This window comes from Lepidochelys kempii, chromosome 5, assembly GCF_965140285.1.
Source record: "Lepidochelys kempii isolate rLepKem1 chromosome 5, rLepKem1.hap1, whole genome shotgun sequence".
Taxonomy (NCBI): domain Eukaryota; kingdom Metazoa; phylum Chordata; order Testudines; family Cheloniidae; genus Lepidochelys; species Lepidochelys kempii.
In genome coordinates, this window is record NC_136384.1 from 13,549,619 (window position 1) to 13,573,431 (window position 23,813).

Here is a 23,813-nt window from a genome sequence, read left to right on the forward strand (position 1 = left end):
TCTAGTAGAACAAGGCATAATGAGATCCAATGACTGGAACCTGAAACTAGACAAATGCAGACTAGAAATAAGTCATGCATTTTTAACGGTGAGGGTAATTAGCAATTGGAACAGTTTACTGAGGGATGCAGTCAATTCTCCATCACTTGAAGTCTTTACATCAAGACTGAATATCTGTGTAAAAGATACACTATCACTCAAAACAGAAATTACAGGCTTATTGCAGAAATTACTAGGTGAGATTCTGTGGCTGTGTTATACAGGAGGTCAGATTAGATGATTATAATGGTCCCTTCAGACCTTAAAAATCTGTGAATCTCCGAACCTTCACTAGTTTTTAGAACCAAACCTTTTATGAGGTTCTGAAATGTTTGGCTAACTTAGTTCTCCTCCATTTCCACAAGCTTCTCCACTTTCAGATTAGAGACTGCGTCTGAAGTGCCAAGATACCTATAGGAAGGCTGGTTTCAGAGTAGCAGCCGTGTTAGTCTGTATTCGCAAAAAGAAAAGGAGTATTTGTGGCACCTTAGAGACTAACAAATGTTTTTGAGCATAAGCTTTCGTGAGCTACAAATGCATCCTATAAAGTGAGCTGTAGCTCACAAAAGCTTACGCTCAAATAAATTTGTTAGTCTCTAAGGTGCCACAAGAACTCCTTTTCTTTATAGGAAGGCTGTTCCCATGAGATATTTTGCCCAGTTTTCCAAATTCTAGGTGTTCAGTCAAGCATCCAAAAATTCAGATGCTTCCCCACACTGGACCTGAATTCCCAAACTGTGGATGTGCGCTTATCACTAAGAGGGGCCTCTAGCTTTTAGCTACTAATCTGCACCACAGGGTATGCACTGATGATGACCCTAGCCTTATGCATCCCCACCTGAGTGAATCTTAGGGTTTGTACACACTAGCGCTTACTTTGATATAACTTAAGTCGCTCAGGAGTGTGGAAAAGCTGAGCAACTGCCCTGAGCAACGTATGGCACACCAACCTAAGTGCTGGTGTGCACGGTGCTATGTTAGCGGGAGATGCTCTCCCACCAACAAAGCTCAGGGAAGCGGAGTTATTGAGCCAACGGGAGAGATCTCTCCTGCCAGCAGAGAGCACTAGCCATGCTACATCCACACAGCTAAATCAGTACAGCTGCGCCACGGTAGTGATTCTGGCTTAGACTAGCCCTTGGAGATGTTCATGGTTCCTCCTGTTGGATTTCAGGGATGTCTCCATTCTGGAATCATGTGAGAAAGCCCCATGACATCTGCAGACAATTGACACATCTGCACAATTACGATTATGATGGTCATTCCAGGGGATGCCATCTTCACCACTACTATCTCTTCCTGTCTGTGTCCTCCTGGCAACAGATCTCATCTCCTGTTCAGTAGAATTCTGATTTTGACCTCCTCCTCAATTTGATACATTGCTCATTTGGGATTTAGCACTATTTAGCTCAGCTGCTCAATATGCTTATCACAGACAATAGAGATGGTAATTGACCTAAGGTCTAGTCCTGCCATTGCAGAATCGTTCCTTACAGTATATTCTCCTGCATCTGCATGGTCACTTCGAACCTATACTTACACCTACATTGCAGCAGTGGTAGGAGTATCATCAGGAACTAAAAAAAGCAGTCCTTGAGGAAGCATCAAAAGTTCAGACTAGTAGCCCATTGTTTGTCTACTCATCCAGAGTAAACCCTCCCTGCAGAGGACACTATGTAACAGTACTGATAAGAATACCGCAGCCTCCAAACTTTCAGGGTCATCTTACATGGTTATTGACTGCTCTGAGAGGGACTTCTGGTAATATCAACCGTAACATGGATTGTCATGTTTTCTCTTCGGAAGGCATGCCCAGGACAAAATGTGTCAAAATAATGTCTTTAATTTTTGGAAACAGAGAGGCTTTGGTCTCTTTTTGCTTTCTAGGGTGATGCATCAAGACCACATCAGCTCCTTTGTGACACGCAGTGATGGGGGATGCTGCAGGGAAATCTATTTTAATTCCATCCTTCCAGAACGCTCTCATTTTGAATACACTGCTGTTTGTTTATTTTAATCAAGTTCATTCCCATCACTCGGATTGAAATAAGCAGCTGATCTTGTTGTCCATATGACCCATATGGGGGGGGGTTATCAGAGCACATGGCAAATCTTATAACATCAATCATTATGCCTGAACAATATTATTTTTTGTTTCCCTTTTTAGCATCGCAAGCGATACCTTGGGCTCTTCCTGTTTTCTCTCGTGAAGAATTTTGGCCCCTTCTCTATTAAGAGCCAAGTCCAGCGAGGTGAGCCACTACCCTTTACTACTATCCTAGCCAAGGAGATTTGAGGGCTCACACCCTAAGTATGTTGCTATAAAAGGCAGGAATCATAGAAGATTAGGGTTGGAAGAGACCTCAAGAGGTCATCTAGTCCAACCTCCCTGCTCAAAGCAGGACCAACCCCAACTAAATCATCCCAGCCAGGGCTTTGACAAGCCAGGCCTTAACAAACTCTAAGGATGGAGATTCCACCACCTCCTAGGTAACCCATTCCAGTGCTTCACCACCCTCCTAGTGAAATAGTTTTTCCTAATATTCAACCTAGATCTCCCCCACTGCAACTTGAGATCATTACTCCTTGTTCTGTTATCTGCCATCATTGAGAACAGCCGAGCTCCATTCTCTTTGGAACCCTCCTTCAGGTAGTTGAAAACAGCTGTCAAATCCCCCCTCATTCTTCTCTTCCGCAGACTAAACAAGCCCAGTTCCCTCAGCCTCTCCTCCTAAGTCATGTGCCCCAGCCCCTTGATGGCTGTAAGAAATCAGGGGCAAATGGGGTTAGTTGGCACTGACATTATCTGGCTGGGAATTACAATGGGATTTGGGTCCTTTTCAAAATCCCAGCCTTTATGTACATAAATATTTTATATATTGGTTTGAATTATTCTTTTCCCACCCTTCATATGTTACTTGCCTTCTTCGACTGTAAACTCTTTGGGGCTAAGACTGTGTCTTCATATCTGTACCTTCGGCACCTAGTACGAAAGTGTCTCAGTCCTAACTGAGGTCTTAGGATGCAATCAAAACACAAATATTAAATAAAATATCAGCAACATCTTTAATTACAAAAAGCCTCCCCCACTCCGGACACATTATTAGACTGACGTTATAACCTATTTGTTCATGTGGAGTAATTCTATACAAAATTACACCCACCATCCCAACCTTGGAACGAAGGTACAAAGATGCATGAAAACCCTCCAGCCTAGCTTCCTTTCTAGCCTATGGACTGGATTAGCAACTATATGCCCCACTGGAATGGGAAGGCCAGTTCCTGGAGCTATCAATGTCCATCAGCTGAAGATCTGGTGCAGTTTTTGAGACCTCTAGGAGTAACCTTTTCCCATTGGCCAATCATGGCCTAACTGTCTATGTGAATTTTCTTGGGGTAAGTTTTCAATTGCCCAAGAGCTGCAGTTTGCTTCCTATTTTAAGCTTGCATTTTGCATTTTGCAGCTCAACTGCATTTCATTTGTGCAAAACCTGAATTAATTTGAAAGCTTAATTGGATCTTTTGTTACCAGGCAAAAGTTGTTAGGCTGAAGATAAATGAAATAACTGAATTAGCACACCTGTGCAATCCTAGACAAAGGCTAAATGCAGTCAAAATACGAGGATTGTCTTTTTTCCTCATCTTTTTAAGCACCTGCAACCCTACATAAAATAATGATAATAATTTCAAAGCTGATCCTCGCTCCTCTCTCAAGTAGAGTTTCTAAATGGTTGGAGTGGTTGACACCAGGAAAAAATTAAACCACTGTTTGTTCTCCAGAGATGATCAAACTATTATAATACTGCATTTTAAACTGCTCTGTGAATGTTGTTCTTTCTGGTTTCCTCTATTTTCATCAAGTCAGTTTAGCATAATTATAATTTGTTATAAAAGATTTTTTTTTAAGTTATAGTCACTGGATGAATAAAATGATGACAACTGGAACAAATGGGTCTCTTCCTTGCAAAATGCTCAGTGATAGAAAAATCCTGTATTAAACTGCATTATAGTCATCATTGATTCCCTTATCAAAAATAACCTCAGACTCAAAAGCAATACTGAGAAGCAGAGGACTTTAGGAACATTCAAGCCAAAACAGGGCAGAGCAGGATGAATATAAAAAAGATGAAATCCTGTGTACAGTCAACATAGCAAGATCAATCTTGAGAAATGGGATATGGCCGAAATCAACTTTCAGTTAATCTGATTTTCAACGAGTTAATCAGTTGGTGGTTTTGCTAAAGACTTATAATTTAAGAAACTTCTGTGCTGTGCTGGAATAAATGAATCCCATTATTATTCTGCAAAATGAATGTGATGGATACGATTGGGTTTATTCGGGAACTTGAAAGTCCATGTGACCCATGTGGGTTCCCCACGCACGGCAGTAAATCCAAACTCTGGACCTTCAAGGATTTGTTCTGTAGAACTAAAACTGTAGCATAAGCATGTGACAATAGCAGTGCTATGCGAGTAGTGGCCCAATCTTGAAACTCTTACTCAGGTAAGGAGTTCCACTGACTCTCTTAGAGCTGCTGGCATGACAGTGGTTTATAGGATCACGCCCTGAGGTAGGGGGTTGCTTCTCCCCATCTGACCTCACTTTATTAAAGAACTAGCCTCAGGATACTACTGCTGTTTTGTCCTTATATACTGCACCTTAGAAATGAAGCTTTCAATGGGTTTACAAACATTGCCTGTGTCATAGGAAATCATTCCAGGTGGATATTCTGAGAAAGGTTAAGGAACTTCCCCAAAGTCACACAGCAAAACAGCAGCTTAGCCAGAAAAAGAATCCTGACACCCAGCCCTGTGATTTACCCAAGATCTTACTTCCAGAGCACTTGATCATGCTTCCTCTTGAGATAACATTCAAACACTTCAAACATGTAACCAAGAATTATATGACCCTTTTTGGTTTGCTAAGCCTGCAAATCAAAATACTCTCACGTGATCTTCAATAGCTTCCTGATTCAGGCTGGATTGGAACCATTCTAAAAACAGCTATTTTCAAAGTATTTTGTCATGGTAATTCCACTTCCTAGACCATCCAAAAGCATGGAGTGCAGAGGCATGCAAGAATGAGAATAAGCCAATTCATAAAGCATTTGGATCTCTTAACAAAACTTTTGATTGTGGTGAAGCAGAGTCCAAGTTCAAGTCTGTTCTCACTCTATGGACTGTTGGTGAATATACAAAATGTTCAGCTGTATCGCTTAGTTGTGATTAGAGAGACAAGGTGGGTGAGATAATGTCTTTTATTAGACCAACTTCTGTGGATGAAAGACAAGCTTTTGAGCTATGCAGAGCTCTTCTTCCAGTTAGTTGTGATTAGTCAGATAAGTCACATGCTATCATTTCTCTTCCTTCACTGGATAATTCACAAGCACTTTCATATACAAATGTACAAAAATCAATCCTCAGGCATCTGACACTGAAATATGTCAGATGCACCCATCTACCTACATTACAACAGGTCTTTAAAGGGTCTGTTGGGCCAGGGCTGGGTCTAAAGTCAGTATTGCTAGAATGCATATTTGCACTTCGGATAACACCCTTATTGGTTAGTAATCATTTATTTTAAAAATAATTAAATAGCAAACACAGACGGCAGTGTGCAAATATACTGTATGATTAGGGCCCTACCAAATTCACGGACATGAAAAAACACATCATGGAGTGTGAAATCTGATCTCCCCTGTGGGACATGCGTATTGCGGGAGACGGGGCCTCCTACCATGCGCTGGGTTCCAGCTGCTAGTCTTGGCCGGGCTGGGGAGGGACAGGACTTTCTCTTTCCCTGCAGGGGCTGCTCCTGAATCAGGGTCAGAGCCACCTCCGGGAACCTCCCCCAGCTACAGGAAGCACCGCGGCTGCTGGCTGGGAGCCCAGCTCTGAAGGCAGTGCAGAAGTGATGACCCCCCCATACCCTGCGACCTTATTTCTGTGCTGCATACACAGACACATTATTTATATACATCATAGAGCTCTGCATTTGTCAGAGGTGTGTTAGTTTTATAGCATTATAATAATATCTGTTCAAAGTGATATAAATATTTACATAAACACTTTACAAGGAAGTGACACTCTCTGATAAACTACAGACTATGCGATAAATCGCATTTACTATGCACCTTTGACCACCTCACCTACCTTGTGCTCATTAGACACCTTCCCAAGGATTTACATATAGCATTAAAATCAACACACCTCAGACCAATGTAATTTAGGCAGCAAGTTCCAAATTTGGTAGAAAGAATTAATCGTTTTTGTGGCTGGCAGTTTTTAATAAATATCAACGGTGTAAAGATGCTCAGAGTTTTGGAGTGTTCGGATAAATCCCTGGAAAGTCTAGTGAGCAGAGGGCAGATGAGGTGGCCAAAGGGGCCTGGTAAATGCAATTTATCAACTAGCTCTGCAATTCATCATATGGTATCGCCTCCAGGTATTTCATACATATAGTTCTTATTTATGTATTTTCAATTTACAGTCACATATGATGTGGGCATATGCATACTAATATATTTTTGAGAGAGGGACTTACCCACAACACAAAATCCTAATCCCCCAACTCTACAAACATTCACACATGCATTTGGCATTGGACTTCAGTGGGGTTTGAAATCCAGATCTGACTAGTACATTTACAGCCTGTTTGTATAACAGGCTGAATCTGAACTGAGACACTAACTTTTGCAGGAGTAAGCAGGTTGAAAATCAGATCCAAATTCTTAATCTCAAATGTATCTGTTTTCCTTATAACTACTTTGAACAACATAGTCAAGAGTTCTCGCTCTCCAGCCCAACAATAAAGGATAGTCCAACTGCATCTATCAAGGGTGCTTAGGGGAGGGAAATCTCTACCTTTATTAATTCTCAGCACGAAGATTTCTTTCTTTGTGTCTCATGCTGTTTTCTCTTATGCCAAGTGCCCACACTGAAGACTTTGCATATGTGGACTGTAAATATATACACAAAGAATATAAAAAAGATCAATACAACAAATGAAATTTAAAAATATGTAAACCAAATATTTTAGTCCATGGGCTAAAAATGCAGTTATGTTGGTTCTTTTCACAAGGCTCCCTTGTCTAGTTAAACAGAATGAGCAACTGGTAGCACTGATATGGTATCACGTTACAGCTCAGGGATCCCTAACAGGAATTGCAGAGCTACTTTCGTTGAGTGCGACTGTATGATTTTGGCAGGCCAGCCTTTGTACTTCCGTTTGCCTTTCAAATGCTGTCAGCTCCCTAGCTGTAGTGGGGTATGGTTACTGAAATACTCTATGATGATATTTCACACAGAGAGTTTAATTTATCCAGACACTCTAGTGTTGTATTTATACCCAGGAAATAGATCTGACCTGTTTTTTTTTATTATTACATTTTTCGCTTAACTGTGTTTCTAAGAGCTTCCCTTCTATATACTTCAGTTGCATCTGAAGAAGTGTTTTTTTACCCACGAAAGCTTATGCCCAAATAAATCCATTAGTCTTTAAGGTGCCACCAACAACAACACTTGTCGTTTTTGTGGATACAGACTAACACAGCTACCCCACCCCGATACCTTCTATATACTGTACCTGATGCTGCAAGATGTTCATCACCCTCAATTCCCTTTGACGTCAGTGGGAGTTGAGGGCAGCCCCATGTTGGATAACAGCATGATTTGGCCAACAGCATGATTTGACCTCAAGACCAATAGCACTAAATAGGTAAAGAATATTGCTTGAGCTAAATAAATAAGTCCCCTAGCTGGGAACAGTAACAGATTCATTAATCTCTTATAGGGACTAGCCTCTGAGGCTGGGGGGAATAACACAGACCCACATTCTCATGAGGACAGTCTCAGTATTGACCCCAGTCCTGCAACTGGATCTGTGCAGGTGAATCATTTTCCTTGTCAATGGGGTCTTCATGGATACAAGGATTGGTCCATGTGAACCTGATAGCAGAGTTGGGGCCCAAATTGGTTAAATCACCTTATAATACAAACTGTGTTTCATTTAACCACCAACTATAAATATATTGCTTTTAGCAATCAATTAATAAACAATGGGAGTAGATTAGGGCACCGGCATTTCTTCCAAAAAACTTGAAACAACACCTCTATGGTAAAACTTTTGGGGATTTCAATTGATTTTCTTTAAGAAAAAAGAGTTTTCAAAATAGAGTAAATAAAGGGAATAGTAACATCTTGGCAGAATGATTTTTTTTCTATTAGGCACCCTAACAATTCTACTACAGGGAATTACAATGTATATATATAACTACATAAATATCGAGGGCTAGGTGCACAGGTATGCCCTTGATGCTTTGCATCACAGAGTGGCCTGGTGAATCTGGCCCCTGTTATATATGCTGTTGCCCCCAGTTTGTACAAAGAGAGATCTACATCGATTGGAGTTCTCCCCTCCAAAGTCATTCTCTTGTGTGTTTGTACCTGGTGCCTGTGTCACTGCTACTCTTCATTGCTCCATCATCCGTGAAATTAAAGGTCCCGGTCCAATTTGCCAACTCCTCTCCACTCTGCCAGCTAAACTGCAGCCCTCTAATAAGAAAATGAGGCAGTTGATAGTTCATGTCATTCATTTGATTAATTCTTTCAGCATGTGTTCTGTTGTCCATTTCTTGATACAGCAGATATGAGACATTCACCAAAAGGAGGGAGAGGGGGGTTAAATTAAAAAATTAAAATATCAAGCGCCATGACTCTTGTTTTATTATTGTTAATAGTTAGGGTTGGAGCTTTCACTTTGCTCAGCCTGATTTTGCTAAACACAAAACAAAAACCTGTGGAATTAAAAGGCCAAATTGTCAAAGATAAGCACCTGGGTTATGCATGCAAAATAAGTGTACAATGACCAAGTAGGTAATTTCATACAGAGAGAGACAGGTGTGTGTGAAACCAGATGATTGTATGTGCAAAGAGCTTTGAAACTTGGCTCAGTTTCAATTTGGACCCACAGGTTTAAAAATGATGGAATTTAGATGTCTCTGATTTGTGGGCCAGGCTGGAAGAAGGTTTGAGAATCCCTTCCCTGTCATTATGACATCTGATTGCTTGCCTAAGTCACATGGTATTGTTTCCATTCCCTGATTGGAGAACTGAAGTGTTATAAACAAATATGAGCCATTGCTGCTGCAACTGGTGTAAACACTCATCATGACAGTAGGCAGTTTTCTTAAAGCCCCAACTCTGGGAACCATGTACGTATGTGAGAATCTCAGCTTCCATTTTAAAAAAAGGTTTCTGGCCCTCATGGTTCTGGAGCAAAGCTTGAGAACATGAGCCGAGAGCTCCCCAAAGGTTCAAAAGCCAGCAGCCCAAGAAAAAGAACCATGATTTTTAAGCCAATCCTATGATTTGGTGGGCTTCACTCATGATTTTTGAACACTTGGGGTGACAATACTGTTTTCCCAATAAAGTTGTTTACCAGCATGGGCTGACTGGATAGTGTAGAAGTTGAGCTGTGTTGTAATGAGGGAACAGGTTGTCAGCTGATTTCTCAGGAAATTAAAGGCATTTAGATGTAGGGGGGTTATTTGGTTGATGATAAGCGGGAGGAAGTGATCCATCTATGTCCTTTTACCAGTGTAATTGACAGCTGTTATCTGCACAGGAAGTAAATTAGGAAGAAGGAACTGCCTGAGACATGTAAATGAAGGGTTTTCTTCCTTCCAGAAGAAGAGAAGGAGGACAACTCCAGTTGTTCTCTGGCCTTGCACAAGGTATGTGTTTTTCTAAAAGATGTGCCTGGGGATTATTCTGGGGAAGTTCTATGGTTTGTGTCATACAGGAGGTCAGATTAGATGATCACAATTGTCTCTTCTGGCCTAGGAATCTATATGATAGCAGTTTACTTGTTTCAGATGGGGAAAATCTGTGGGCGGGCACATACTTTCTATCTTGTTATAGGTGTTCTAAGGCACTAGTAAATCCCAGTCAGATCTCTGGCACTAATTTCTGCTAAATACCTAGTGCGCCAAAGTAGCAGTATTTCACAAAATGAATAGCACACAGTGAATAGCCAGAGTTTGTCTACCACAAATACTCTTTCTCGCCAGCTAATGTGGGTGATGTTAAGATGAACAGCCATCCCCCAAACATCTGTGTAAACAAAAGCCCATTTGTGCAAATAGCAAATAAGAAGGGAAACAAACACGGTCAAACCAAACGGCCAGGTGGAGTTCAAACAAATGTTCACAAGCTTGTTCTTGCAGCATGTGAGTAGCTCCACCGTTACCTCTCTTTATCTGCAACAAAGTGTTTGCTACATGACCTACTAGTAGGTGTTGTTTCAGTGGTTCCTACTTGTGTTAGTGCAGGCTAGTATGGCAAACTAGCCTCCTCCCACCTACCTTGATTATGAGCCTCTTGCAGGGCACAGCTGCATGGCCATAGTCCACCTCCAATCTATCTATTGTGTGTGCTAGCCCGCAATGGAGGTTGGGGCTGCTGGGAATCATGTGACTATCATGTAGCTTTGGCTTTCCAAAAAACTCCAGTTGGAAACTACTATAGTAGTCTGATATAGTATTTAAAGGGTCTGTTGCCAGCATGCTGCTAATTATGTCATATACTCATAATATACTAAGGATAAATTTGAGTATCCACCATGCAGATATCACACTGCCCATTGCAATGATTATTATTAATTTGTTTGGCACTATAGTCCAAAGGCACCAGCCAAGATCAGATGCCCAGTGTGCTAGACACCATACTTTTCCTAGACTAGTTGGCTCTGCAGGTAATGGCAGTCACAGCCAAAATGTAAATACAAAATCCTTTATGAAATGATAACATGTCATTCCCTCTGTAACAATAACTCTGTTTACAGACATCTTGGAATAAAGACCAATGGCCTTTAACTGAATGTGTAACTGAATGTGTCCCATTGACTTTCCAAAGATAAACAGAAATATTTAGCCAGTGCAAAAGTGTATGCTGAATTATCATGAAGTAAGACCAGGTTGTAGAGCAAATTTAGAGTTTGCATTCATTTTAGATGGCGCTACAATAATGGCCAGTTTAGACAGTTGCCTGGCAGGGGAAAACCAGTATATAAAATGTGATCCATCCATTCTGCTCTCTTTCCACCAAAGCACCCTGGAATCAAAAGGGATCATTCTAATTCCTCCATGTAGCACATTAAAAGAGAGACGATCCAATGAAAAAAAAAGTTGCTTTCTTGAGCCCCACTCCTGCAACAAAACCCATTAACGTGTCCCTTTATTCCCAAGTGGAGAATCATGGAAGTCAATGGGAAATCTGCACAGGTGTAAGAGCCCACTTCCAGATTCGGATATGTGCTCAGGAGCTTGGACCATCTCCCATCTGGTTTCCATTCTGCAAACAGAACTTTCTGAGAAAGGCAATGTGCATATTTCTGTGTGGCATGTTAGGGTAAAGCAGGCATGAGAAAGCTTTCACTCCTGCTGACTACTTTAGATTTTGTGCCTGTTGGAATAAATACTTGTTATTCTCTTCCAGGTTCCTCAGTCCAGCAGATTGGTGACTGCACTTTATAGCTTTAAAGAGTTTTGATTTAAATTTAAACCAATGTCAAATGTGTCTGATTGTATATCCTCTAAAAAGTTATTTTGAATTAATGAAGACAGTAGTGAACAAGAAGATGGAGTAATAGTGAGACAAATAGTCCCAGTGCTTTCATAGAGCTGAGTTGATATTTGGATTTAGGCTCCATTTGGCAAGTTCAGATTCACATAAACATTTGCAAGCTGAAGTAGAAGGTCGCTCATCTCGACGTATAATTCATATCAGTGTGTCCCTTATACATGACCCTTCCTGTGCAATAGCTAAAATTCAGACAGATGGATTTCAGATCATTGAAAAACACTTTAAAAATGTGAAGCAAAATTCTGCCCTCTCGTGCATCTCTACACAGCACATAACTTCTCGGAGAAAAGCAGAACAAATGCTCAGACAGGAGGATCTGTTCATAAAGGAAATGATAATTCCATGCTATAATACCCTCTTCTCAGGCCTCATTTGGAATACACCATGCAGCAATTGAGGCATGAAGTTTAAAGCACGGCATTCATATTTTGGAAAAGATCCAAGAGGAGATCAGCAAGGGAATGGAGGGTATGTATATCTTATGAGGAAAGGCTTCACATGCTTAGCCTGAAATGGCAGAGAAGAGATCTAATTAAGATACACACATACCTAAGGAGTGCAACTAAGGGTCTGGTTATGAATGTGTTCTCTCTTCATGGTAAGGACAAGCCACAAGGTTGTGAGCTGAGTTTAAAGAGAGAAAAAGTGTCAAGGTAGGTGTCAGGATCCCTCACTAAGGAAGGAGTGACACATGGAACCATTCAAGAATTTAACGACATATAGAGCTACACTACCACTCAAGAAGATACATTACAGCAATCCTAGGACTACTTGCAAGGAGGAATACGGGTATGCAGGATCGGGTCCATGCCTTTGTAATGTATTTTCTGGAGTTCTATTATAACTCTATATTTCATAATAGAACTATTCTTATGAGTAAGGCAACTTGCATAAACAACAAATTGCAAGGAAAACTAAGGGTGAGATTTTTCAAAAGCTCTCTGCCTTGGCCTAACTCTGCTCCTATCAAAATCAGTAGGAGTTTTACCTTTGACTTCAAAAAGAGCAGAGTGAGGCCAATGCTTCAGAATCTCAGCTTTAGTTTTTAAGAAGTTTTTAAAAGTTCCTTGTGGTTGTGAAGAAAACCTTGAAAACATGAACTAAGGGTTTGTCTCTAGATGGAGAATTAACACTAAGCAAACTGACAGGTTTCAGAGTAACAGCCGTGTTAGTCTGTATTCGCAAAAAGAAAAGGAGTACTTGTGGCACCTTAGAGACTAACCAATTTATTAGAGCATAAGCTTTCGTGAGCTACAGCTCACTTCCGGTGCTCTAATAAATTGGTTAGTCTCTAAGGTGCCACAAGTACTCCTTTTCTTTTTACTAAGCAAACTGGGATGTAAATCTACAGTGTACTAGCTTACCATGCACCAGTCGGTGGTGTGGACCATGCTACCATGCACTAAAAGTTCCGTAGTGCACTTTGATCCACTGCTGTTTGAAATGGGAATAGATCAAAGTGTGCTACGGAACTTTTAGTGTGAGGTAGCAAGGTCCACACCGCTAGTTAGCTCATGGTAAGCTATTGCACTGTAGATTTATACCCTGGCTTGCTGCACACTAACTGTCCATATAGACAAGACCAAAATGTAAATTGACACAGCGTTTTCTGCCTGAATCTGCAGACAGCTTGAAACAATGGCTCTGAGATGTGCAAACCACCCCACCAATCTATCTCATTGGGGTATTAATTCAAAAGCCTAACAACAACACTTAAAAAGTCAGCATTAACGATTTTGTTGCTTATCATCTTAGTGGCTGGAGTGAGGAAAAGGTAAGATAAGCCTCTGGAATTGAAAGTTGCCAGAGGAAGAAATGCAATGGGGTGAGGGCGGGAGAAGGAAGAAAGAAACAACAAGAAGAAAAGAAACAAGAAAAGAGGATGGGGAAGGAAGGGAAAGTGGAGGCAGAAATAGTGGCCTAATATGTAATTGGGACAGAGAATCAAATATTCAAAAACAGCCTCCCAAGATATGTCTGCACTTTTTTTGTGGCTGCAAATGATGGCTTTATGATTATAAAATATCGTCTCCCCCTTAAATTAGCATATTTCCCCACTGCTTGATGCTGAACATGACAATAAAAATCTCGAACAAATAACAATGATAATTAAGACCTCCGTTACTACATAAATGCCATATCTTGCCCTTGATCTTTGTGAAAAATCCCTCCTTGATATCAGAGGAAGTTCTACTGTGGATGGAAGGGAGTGCATGATCCTAATTTAGAGGCCAACACACAGGCAACAATTCACCATGGAGTATGACCCTCTTGACAGACTGAGTTTTACAGACTTGCACTAGAAAGTACTCACAAGTCAGCTCCCTTAAACAAAGAAGACTGGAAGTTTTCAGGCCAGTAAATGTCAATAGCAATGTTTTGGCCTTAATCAGTAGCTACAAGGATTGAGCTAGTGTGTGGTTGAATGAACACTGAAGTAATGTGAAAATAATGGGAAAACAGAAAATTAATCAGGCTGCATAATTCTGGAGGGCCTGTCAAGGGTGGTGTCAGAAAGCAGCAGGCAGCCTAGCAAAAAGCCCCTTGTGAAAATCCAAATAAGAAACCACTACTGCCTGAACTGAGGTTTTAGTAGCAGGAGAGGTCAAATAATCATGGGTTTCTGAAATATTACATGAGCAAGACCAAGCAAGTGAATGAACTAAGATAAGGAATTTAGGATCCATATAATCATTTCATCAGATTACAGAGGTTCCATCTCAGGGCAGCTCTGAAGGTACAATATGGATGCAAGATATCTGGTTAAAGTTCAGCTCAAACAAGAGAGAAGATTCTGAAGGGCTTCACCTGGTCCCTGATGGCCCCATCCTCGCCCTAAACAGAAGGATGGTCCTAATCATTCGTGCAGCTCCTGCACTGATCTGCCCACTACTGATCACAGTCTAAATAATTACCTCTTTGTCATTGGAGTGTCATAGGGCAGATCAGGACAAACAAATGAAGAACTGATTAACCATCTGAAAGCTCAGCATTCATTTCCAAGAAGGTCGGAATAGCAATGAAGGCTCCATGCAAACTAGTCAGGGGGAGACTAGAAGACCCCAAACACCTCTAATGTCAACCAGTCCCAAGAAACCTCCAGCTCACTTGTTTCTTCTCAGGATGAGGGGTATTTACCATAATTTGTCAGGCTGACATCCCCATTATCTGTTGTACTGCAGTTACCCTAGAGAGGGTGAATAAACTCAAAGGCAAGCATCAATGGACTGAATCCAATGTCATTTAATGCCTGTAAGCAAACCTGAAACCTAAGTCTGCTGATCCCACACATGGTCTGGCGAAGGGTAACACTGAAGTTAGAAGATAATCCCACCCCCCAGTAAGGGGAACTTTATCCCTGACAGGAGGAGAAATCAGTGTGTTTCACACTTCTCCCAATGTCTTCCTGTCTCTTTCTCTCTTCACTGTCTTCACTCTTTCTCTCTCTCCATTCTCTTACTCTCATTCCTTGCTTATCTTCTACATGCTTATCTTCTATCTCAAGTCCTTACCTGAGGCAGAATTATCTAATAGTCAGACACTGGGAGTGGAAACCAGAGAGCTCTGCCTTTCTAACACCAGCTGTGCCACAGATTCACTTTGTAGCCTTAGGAAAGTCACTTCATCACTCTGTACCTCAGTTTCCCCAAACCTAAAATTGGGATCATAAAACATACCCTGCTGGGAGGAGGGTTGAAGATTCATTAATTAATGTTCATAATGTGACATTACACCCCATATTCTTAATAGAAATATTGTTATGATACGAATATGGCATAATTAATATTTTATGCAAGATGGCTCATGTGAGGTATCATTGAAAAGGTAATGGTCTAGTGAATATGAATTATCCAATTTGTATACATGTATCATTTCTGTATCTGAGGTTAGGAGTATTGACTTTGTAACAATTACAACTGTGTGTGTATTTGGGGGAACACCCACCCACAGTAGGCAATCAGCCTGAATGAGCCATTTAAGAAGGACAACAGAACTTTGGAGATACTAATCTCCCACCATCCTGAAAAACTTCCTGGGATGTTGCTTTGACACTGCAGGGTCGTCTAAGGGATGTCCCGTGGTATGGAGTACCACCTTGAACGCTGCTGGTATTTTTCCACTGGAAACAAAGGGTTCCCACCTTATGTAAATTCTATTTAAGGCTGGGGAGTAAGGCAAACAGGAGTCTTTTCCATTGCCTCCCCATCCAAGAAGGAAGATTGCTAAAAACACCTGAAAGGAAAGGCAGGGGCTGAGTCCATGCTGAGACAAGGGTCCAATCTGTAAAGAGAAATAGCTGGAACTCTAAGCTACAGAAACTCTGCAACCTGTCTAAAACAACATTTAGGGTGAGAAATTATTTTCTTGAGTGTATTAAGCTTAGTTTTAATGTTTTGTTTTATTTGCTCAGTAATCTGCTTTGTTCTGTTTGCTATCCCTTATAATCACTTAAAATTTTACCTTTTATAGTTAAGAAACTTATTTCTTGTTTATTTCAAAACCCAGTTTGTGTGATTCATATCAGGGGGGAAAGGGGGCAAAAAGCTGTGCATATCTCTCTCCACATTGAGGGAGAGGGTGAATTTTAATGAGCATACACTGTGCAGATCTTTCTATACTGCGCAAGACAATATTATTTTGCGTTTATACCCCAAAGGAGATGTTCACATGAGTTCTGGGCAATCCCCGAGCTGATTCCTCCCACACAGAGCTGATCTCAGTGTCTCTGTGTCCATTTGCAGCTGGGTGTGTCCCTACATGTGTGTGTGTGCTGGAGAAGGCTTGAGGGCCTGGCACAGTGGAACAGGGTGAGGAAACCCAGGCTCGTGGAAATGGTGGGCTCAGTGAGACCCCAGCACATCAGGTGACACCCCGGAAGGGGGGTCCAATCCGTCACACATAGTATGCCCTTTGAAAGTGCAATGTGTATTCCTGGCTCATTAACAGATTTCCCATGTGACCTTAGACAAGTCAGGTGGTCAATCTCTCCGACCTCAATCCCACATCTGTAAAATAAGAAGAATACCTGCCTAGTTCACAGGGGTGCTGTAAGGATACACCCATGAATGACTCTGGGCTGCTCGAATACTGTGCAGATAAGGGCTAAAGAAAAAACTATTGAAATAAATGAGGGAGGAGGTATTGCTTGAAGAGGTGGACTGAAGCGGGAGAGAAAGGGAGTTTGCTAGATGAGGGGGATAGTATGGTAAAAAATACAAAACAGAAGTGAGGACATGAGACAAGAGAGACAACAACAAGGTAAGAGGGTTGGGAGGAGAGCCGAGATCAAGGTTTGCTTTCCATATGGGGCAAGTTTGCTTTGTGTGACATCCCATTTGCTTAAAGATAGGAAACAAAGGGTAGGTATAAATGGTCAGTTTTCAGAATGGAGAGAGGTAAATAGTGGTGTCCCCAGGGGTCTGTTCTGGGACCAGTCCTATTCAACATTCATAACTGATCTGGAAAAGCAGGTAAACAGTGAGGTGGCAAAATCTGCAGATGATACAAAATTACTAAAGATAGTTAAGACCCAGATAGACTGTGAAGAGCTACAAAAAGATCTCTCAAAACTGGGTGACTAGGCAACAAAATGGTAGATGAAATTTAGTGTTGATAAATGCAAAGTCTTGGAAAGCATACCCCAACTATACATATAAAATGAAGGAGTCTAAATTAGCTGTTACCGCTAAAGAAAGAGATCTTGGAGTCACTGTGGATAGTTCTCTGAAATCATCCACTCAGTGTGCAGCGGCAGTCAAAAAAGTGAACAGAATGCTGGGAATAGTTAAAAAAGAGTTAGATAATAGGACAGAAAATATCATGTTGCCTCTATATAAATCCATGGTACACCCACATCTTGAATACTCTGTGCAGATGTGGTCCCTCCATCTCAAAAAAAATATGTTGGAATTGGAAAAGGTTCAGAAAAGGGCAACAAAAATTATTAGGGGTATGGAATGGCTTCTGTATGAGGAGAGATTAATAAGACTGGGACTTTTCAGCTTGGAAAAGAGACGCTAAGGGGAGATATGATAGAGGTCTATAAAATCATGACTGGTGTAGAGAAAGTAGATAAGGAAATGCTGTTTACTACTTCTCATAACACAAGAACTAGGGGTCACCAAATGAAATTAATATGCAACAGGTTTAAAACAAATAAAAGGAAATATTTCTTCACACAACGCACAGGCAACCTGTAGAATTCCTTGCCAGAGGATGTTGTGAAGGCCAAGACCATAACAGGGTTCAAAAATGAACTAGATAAGTTCATGGAGGATAGGTCCATCAATGGCTATTAGCCAGGATGGGCAGGAATGGTGTCCCTAGCCTCTGTTTGCCAGAAGCTGGGAATGGGTGACAAGGGATGGATCACTTGAAGATTACCTCTTCTGTTGATTCTCTCTGGGGCACCTAGCACTGGCCACTGCTGGAAGAGAGGATACTGGGCTAGATGGACCTTTGGTCTGACCCAGCAGGGCCATTCTTATGTTCTTATGTGCCACGAGACCTGCAGTGTCCAAACAGCGTAGACAGGGCTTGACTTTTACAGTTTCATCCACAAGGAATAATTAGGACTAAAGTGAAACTTAAAAGGAGACAGTGTAGGGACAGTGAATGTCAGGACAGAACATTACAGAGGGGTGAGGGAAAGGCTGAATGAACTGGAATGGTTTAAAGCAACAGAGGGTAAGGACATGCTGGGGAAACAGGACATTAAGTCCACAGCATGCGTAGGGGTTCTATGGGCTACTGAGCAATAAATACACTAGAAAATAGGAAATAAAAAAGGCAATGCAAAAAGCAATCAAGGGTAAGATTGAGCCACAACTGAAGTAAAAATTACAAAGCTTTACACACACATTAGGACTGGGCAGATCCCTGACTGGAGTTAACACAGTATAAAGATGATCAGGAAAATAAAATCAGGTCAAGAAGAAAAGTAAGATGCTGGTGCGCTGAGAATATCTGTAACTGTAACCTGTGGTTACTGACCCCTGTCATGTGACAGGGGCATTAACTTTAGGGCCAGTTCCTAGTCACTTGACTTGACTGAGAGAAAGGCAAATACTCCTGTCATCATAGAATATCAGGGTTAGAAGGGACCTCAGGAGGTCATCTAGTCCAACCCCCTGCTCAAAGCAGGACCAATCCCCAATTTTTGCCCCAGATCCCTAAATGGTCCCCTCAAGGATTGAACTCACAACCTGGGTTTAGCAGGCCAATGCTCAAACCACTGAGCTATCCCTCCCCCCAATTGGAGATTGCTATTCCAATGGGCAGTATGGCCCAGATCCTCAAAGGAATTTAGGTGCCTAACTTACATTGATTTCAATTAGGATCTGGGCCTACACGCATCCACAGTATTGTCAATTCCCAGTATTCAAAAATCACGAATCAGGGTGCCTCAAAATTAAGAGATTGGCCTAAAGATCAAGAGATTTTTGAAAATAATAGCTGTGGGTTCGTTTTCATTACCAGCCGGTGTCTGAGCGCAGCGTTCGTGTTTTCAAACTTTTCTCTGCAACCATGAGAAGTAGCAACTCCCTTTTTTCAATGAAAGCTGCGATTTCTGCATAATCACATGACTCCAAGGACTGGGGCTTTAAGAAAAACGCCAAATACAGTGAGACTCATGAAAAAAAACCCAGAAGAGTTGGCAACACTGGTTAACATTGGCAACCCCACACATTCAAAAATGAACATGCAGTGAATGCAGGGAGAGGGTGATGGGCAGGAGACTGCGTCGGAACAAGAAGGCAGAATATGAGTAGTGATGAACGCTGCCGGGTGCAGGGATGGGGGATAGAGAGAGAATAGTGATAAAGGAGCAGAACGGGGAGGGACCGAATGGCAGCTGCTCCATCACAAGGATCAGGATATGGTAAGTGGATCCTCCACTTTTGCAAATGCAGTTAAGATTGAATTTTGACCCTGTCCACATACCCTGGGGGTAGACAACTTCCAGCTAAAGGTTCAAAAATAGAAGACAAATGAAAATGGATGTCCTTTTTAAAAATTTCATTTTAAGCCAATTTCGTGATTTTGGGAGGGTCTAGCTCACGGTTTTTGATTGTTTGGGGTTTGCAATACAGCAGCACCACTCTGCCATCAGTTACATGCATGCAACTCCAACTGACTTCAGCCAGGTTTGCATGCAAACAACAGAGAATGGGTAGAATTTGTCCCATACTTATAAGGCCCTTCATTTTCAGGGGGGTTTTTTAAACCAAAAAAATCCCAAGTTTTACAAAAGCTACTATTTGTTTTTTAAAGATTTTCACCTGAATTTTGGACCACTCAAGTACATGAAAATATGATTATGTTGAGAAAATACATTACACTAGGCAGATGTATTTATGTTAATAATAAATTACTCCAGAGCATGTCTACACTATAAAATTAAGTTGACCGCTGCAGTAATTCCATTGCTTGTCCGTGTCTATGCTTTGTTCCTTGTGTCGGCAGTATGCGTTCTCACCAGGAGCACTTGCACCAATTGAACTGTCAGGACTGTGCTGAAATGGCCCAACTTAATGATCACTTTAGATAAGCTATTACCAGCAGGAGAGTGAGTTTGTGTGTGTATGCGGGTGGGGGGGTGAGAAAACCTGGATTTGTGCTGGAAATGGCCCACCTTGATTATCATGCACATTGTAGGGAGAGTGGTCACTTTTGATAAGCTATTACCAGCAGGAGAGTGAGTTTGTGTGTGTGGTTTTTGGAGGGAGGTGAGGGAGTGAGAGAACCTGGATTTGTGCTGGAAATGACCCACCTTGATTATCATACACATTGTGAAGAGAGTTGTCACTTTGGATGGGCTATTACCAGCAGGAGAGTGAGTTTGTGGGGGGGGCGCGGAGGGTGAGAAAACCTGGATTTGTGCTGGAAATGGCCCAATTTGATGATCACTTTAGATACGCTATTACCAGCAGGACAGTGGGGTGGGAGGAGGTATTGTTTCATATTCTCTGTGTGTATATAAAGTCTGCTGCAGTTTCCACGGTATGCATCCGATGAAGTGAGCTGTAGCTCACGAAAGCTTATGCTCAAATAAATTGGTTAGTCTCTAAGGTGCCACAAGTACTCCTTTTCTTTTTGCAAAGACAGACTAACACAGCTGTTACTCTGAAAAGTGTCTACACTGACACTGCATCAACCTAACTACATCAACATTGACTCTAACCCCGCTTCTGGAGGTGGTGTTAAATCAGGATAGCTGGCGAGTTACATCAGCAGGAGCGAAATATTAGTATAGACAATTACAGAGCTAGGTCAACATAAGCTGCCTTGCGTCAACCTAACTCTGTAGCATAGGCCAGGGCCAAGTGTAAATGTGAGTCTATCTGTTAAAGTAAGGCAATGTAGTGGAAGATACACAAGCGTGTGTATATTCTCTTACTTTCCTCTATTTATTGCTTTGTTTCTGTCCTGATGTTCCCCAATATTAACCCTGATATCTACCCAGAAAAAGGCGCACTTAATTTTTTACACTAATTTTCACTGTTTTTTTTTATTTTAAAATAGTCACTGATAAATCCCCTAGAAATTTAAAAATAAAATAAAAACCAAAAATGAAGGGCCTGGCATATTTTTAAAGTAAAATATTGAAGAGGAGCTATTTGAGTGGTCAAAGGATTGGCCTTGATACCAATAGCAGAAGCAGTTAATGCAGAAAGCAGGGGACTACTGGAGTATCATAAGGAACAGAACTTGGTTTTAATTTGTTCACTATATTACTTAATATGCTGAAGGTATGAGCCTGCCTCAGGGTATCAAAATGTGCTGGTGTTACAATGCTGGAGTCACCAGTGCAAAGAATGAGACCCAAAATTGAAATTACTCTAAGCATCATGGATAGGTACTGTGTGTGGTTATTCAGTTCGGCAATGAGCTGTTTAAGATAATAAGGCTATGAATAAAGTAAGTCAACAGCCAACCACTACAGTACACTGAACAGAAGAAGGATCGGAAGACTGGCCCTCGTCCCAGTACAGCCAGAGAGAATTTTGCCATTGACTTCAGTGGGAGCAGGATTGCACCCTAAGACAGACACAGCTCTAAAAAGCATCGTTGTCATTCTGCTTTTATCTCCTTTTTAAAAGCAAATAGGAACTGGTAAGTCACAAGAAATGATTCTCGCACTGTACCCAGCCACTAGTTAGCAGGGTTAGGATTTTTGCTTTGTGACATTTTCACAGTAAAAATTAAGTTGCAGGCGACAAAAGAGCTGTGAATATTTGCAAATTTCTGCAGAGTTTTAACGCATGACTCAAAAACTTGTGATGTCTCTCCCTTTATTTGGTGCAGGAAGGAAGAAGCACGAATGAAAAAAGGTATGGGGAATGCCCTCAGGAAGTTTTGAGGCAGTTCCACAGCCCACCTGCCATATTCTACCCTGTTCAACTTTGCTTCTTGCACTGTGCTCTTCACTACGGTATTTGAGTGCTTGGAACACAGTCATAGGACTGTCCACTGTTTGTAACCAACTGGAGTTCACTAAACTATTTTTAAATAATGAAGTAACTAACATCCCACTGGCAGAGAGTACGGTACTGCTGCAGCTCATTAAAATTGAGTTATTACTTATATTCTACACCCCTATTTACAGCTACTTACCGGTATAACTTTCAAAAGGAAAGGTGCCATTTTTAGTAACCAATCATACAAAATCATTTACTACAGGATGATCCTAAAAGAAGAATAACTCTTTTCAATAATACTTTTTACTTATATAGCAACTTTCACCCAAGGTTCTCAAAGCAATTTAGAAGAGTGGTTAAGTATTACTATCCCACAAGTTTCATAAGTACAAATTATTCCTCAACCTTCAGCGCAAATGTGCTGGAGTTTCCTATGTTTGTTCTCTACCCAAAAGTGTTTGTTTTCCAAGTTGCATGACAATCTGTTAGGCTGTTATTCACCGAAATTAGACCCCTTGAAGCACAAGATTAGTTCCCACTTACCATATTTTCTCCAGTACTTTGTTCAGTCAAGTATTAAAGGTCTCCAAGTTACTGCATTATTTAAGCATCAAAAACTAAGTTTTCCATCTGTCAGAAATTGTTCAGATACTTTCGTTAAGCTCAGATAACTCAAGCTGCGTTTTAAAAAAACTTAGTACTTAACCCTTCCTTAGCGCATTGCATCTGCAAAGCACTTTACAAACATTACTTAATCCATTACTAAATTTAGTCTTAATCCAAGACTAAAGCACTTCATACTTTTCATGGAACTGTGAAGTAGGATAAGTGCTTCTGACGTCGCTGAAGATCTGGGGGTTGAAATAATGAAAATGATGGCTGTTTAAAGACAGAAGATTGAGCATACATTGCATCGCCACTACCTTGAATCATGTTATCAGCAGTAAAGAGTCCTGTGGCACCTTATAGACTAACAGACGTATTGGAGCATAAGCTTTCGTGGGTGAATACCCACTTCGTCGGATGCATTTCGTTGGGTATTCACCCACGAAAGCTTATGCTCCAATACGTCTGTTAGTCTATAAGATACCACAGGACTCTTTGCCGCTTTTACAGATCCAGATTAACCCGGCTACCCCTCTGATACTTGTTATCAACAGTGTAAATCTGTGTAGCTCCAGTGGCTGATCCCCACCTAGTGTAAATTGCTGTTGTTTCTTTGAAGTTAATGGTTGTACCCTAGTTTACACTAGTTGTTGATCTGACCCCTTAACTTTGGAGTGGTGTACACAGGCACAAGCTCAGAATGTTCACAGCTGTGAAAAATTCACAGTGATCAAGAGGACAGACAGATGGACGAGGGGGAAGAAAAGCTTTACAAGTAGTGTCACAGAGCAAGTTTGTGTAACATCTAAAGAGTTTGGATCTTTTATTCAATATAGGTTTCAGAGTAGCAGCCGTGTTAGTCTGTATCTGCAAAAAGAAAAGGAGTACTTGCGGCACCTTAGAGACTAACAAATTTATTTGAGCATAAGCTTTTGTGAGCTACAGAAGTGAGCTGTAGCTCACGAAAGCTTATGCTCAAATAAATTGGTTAGTCTCTAAGGTGCCACAAGTCCTCCTTTTCTTTATTCAATATAAGCACTCAACATAAGTTTCCCATAATGACAGGTTTCAGAGTAGCAGCTGTGTTAGTCTGTATTCGCAAAA

General features: G+C 41.2%; 1 protein-coding gene across 4 annotated transcripts in view; it reads right to left on the bottom strand.

The window, feature by feature from the left end:
* Positions 1–23,813, bottom strand: part of ST8SIA5 (ST8 alpha-N-acetyl-neuraminide alpha-2,8-sialyltransferase 5) — a 76,898-nt gene that overhangs the window by 42,830 nt on the left and 10,255 nt on the right. For 2 of the 4 annotated variants that reach the window (XM_073343465.1, XM_073343463.1), the window contains exon 2: positions 8,485–8,592. The exons of the other annotated variants lie outside the window; for them this stretch is intronic. In XM_073343465.1, coding sequence (XP_073199566.1) covers positions 8,485–8,592 — 108 coding nt within the window. The remainder of the gene's footprint in view (positions 1–8,484; positions 8,593–23,813) is intronic. 4 annotated transcript variants of the gene reach the window in all.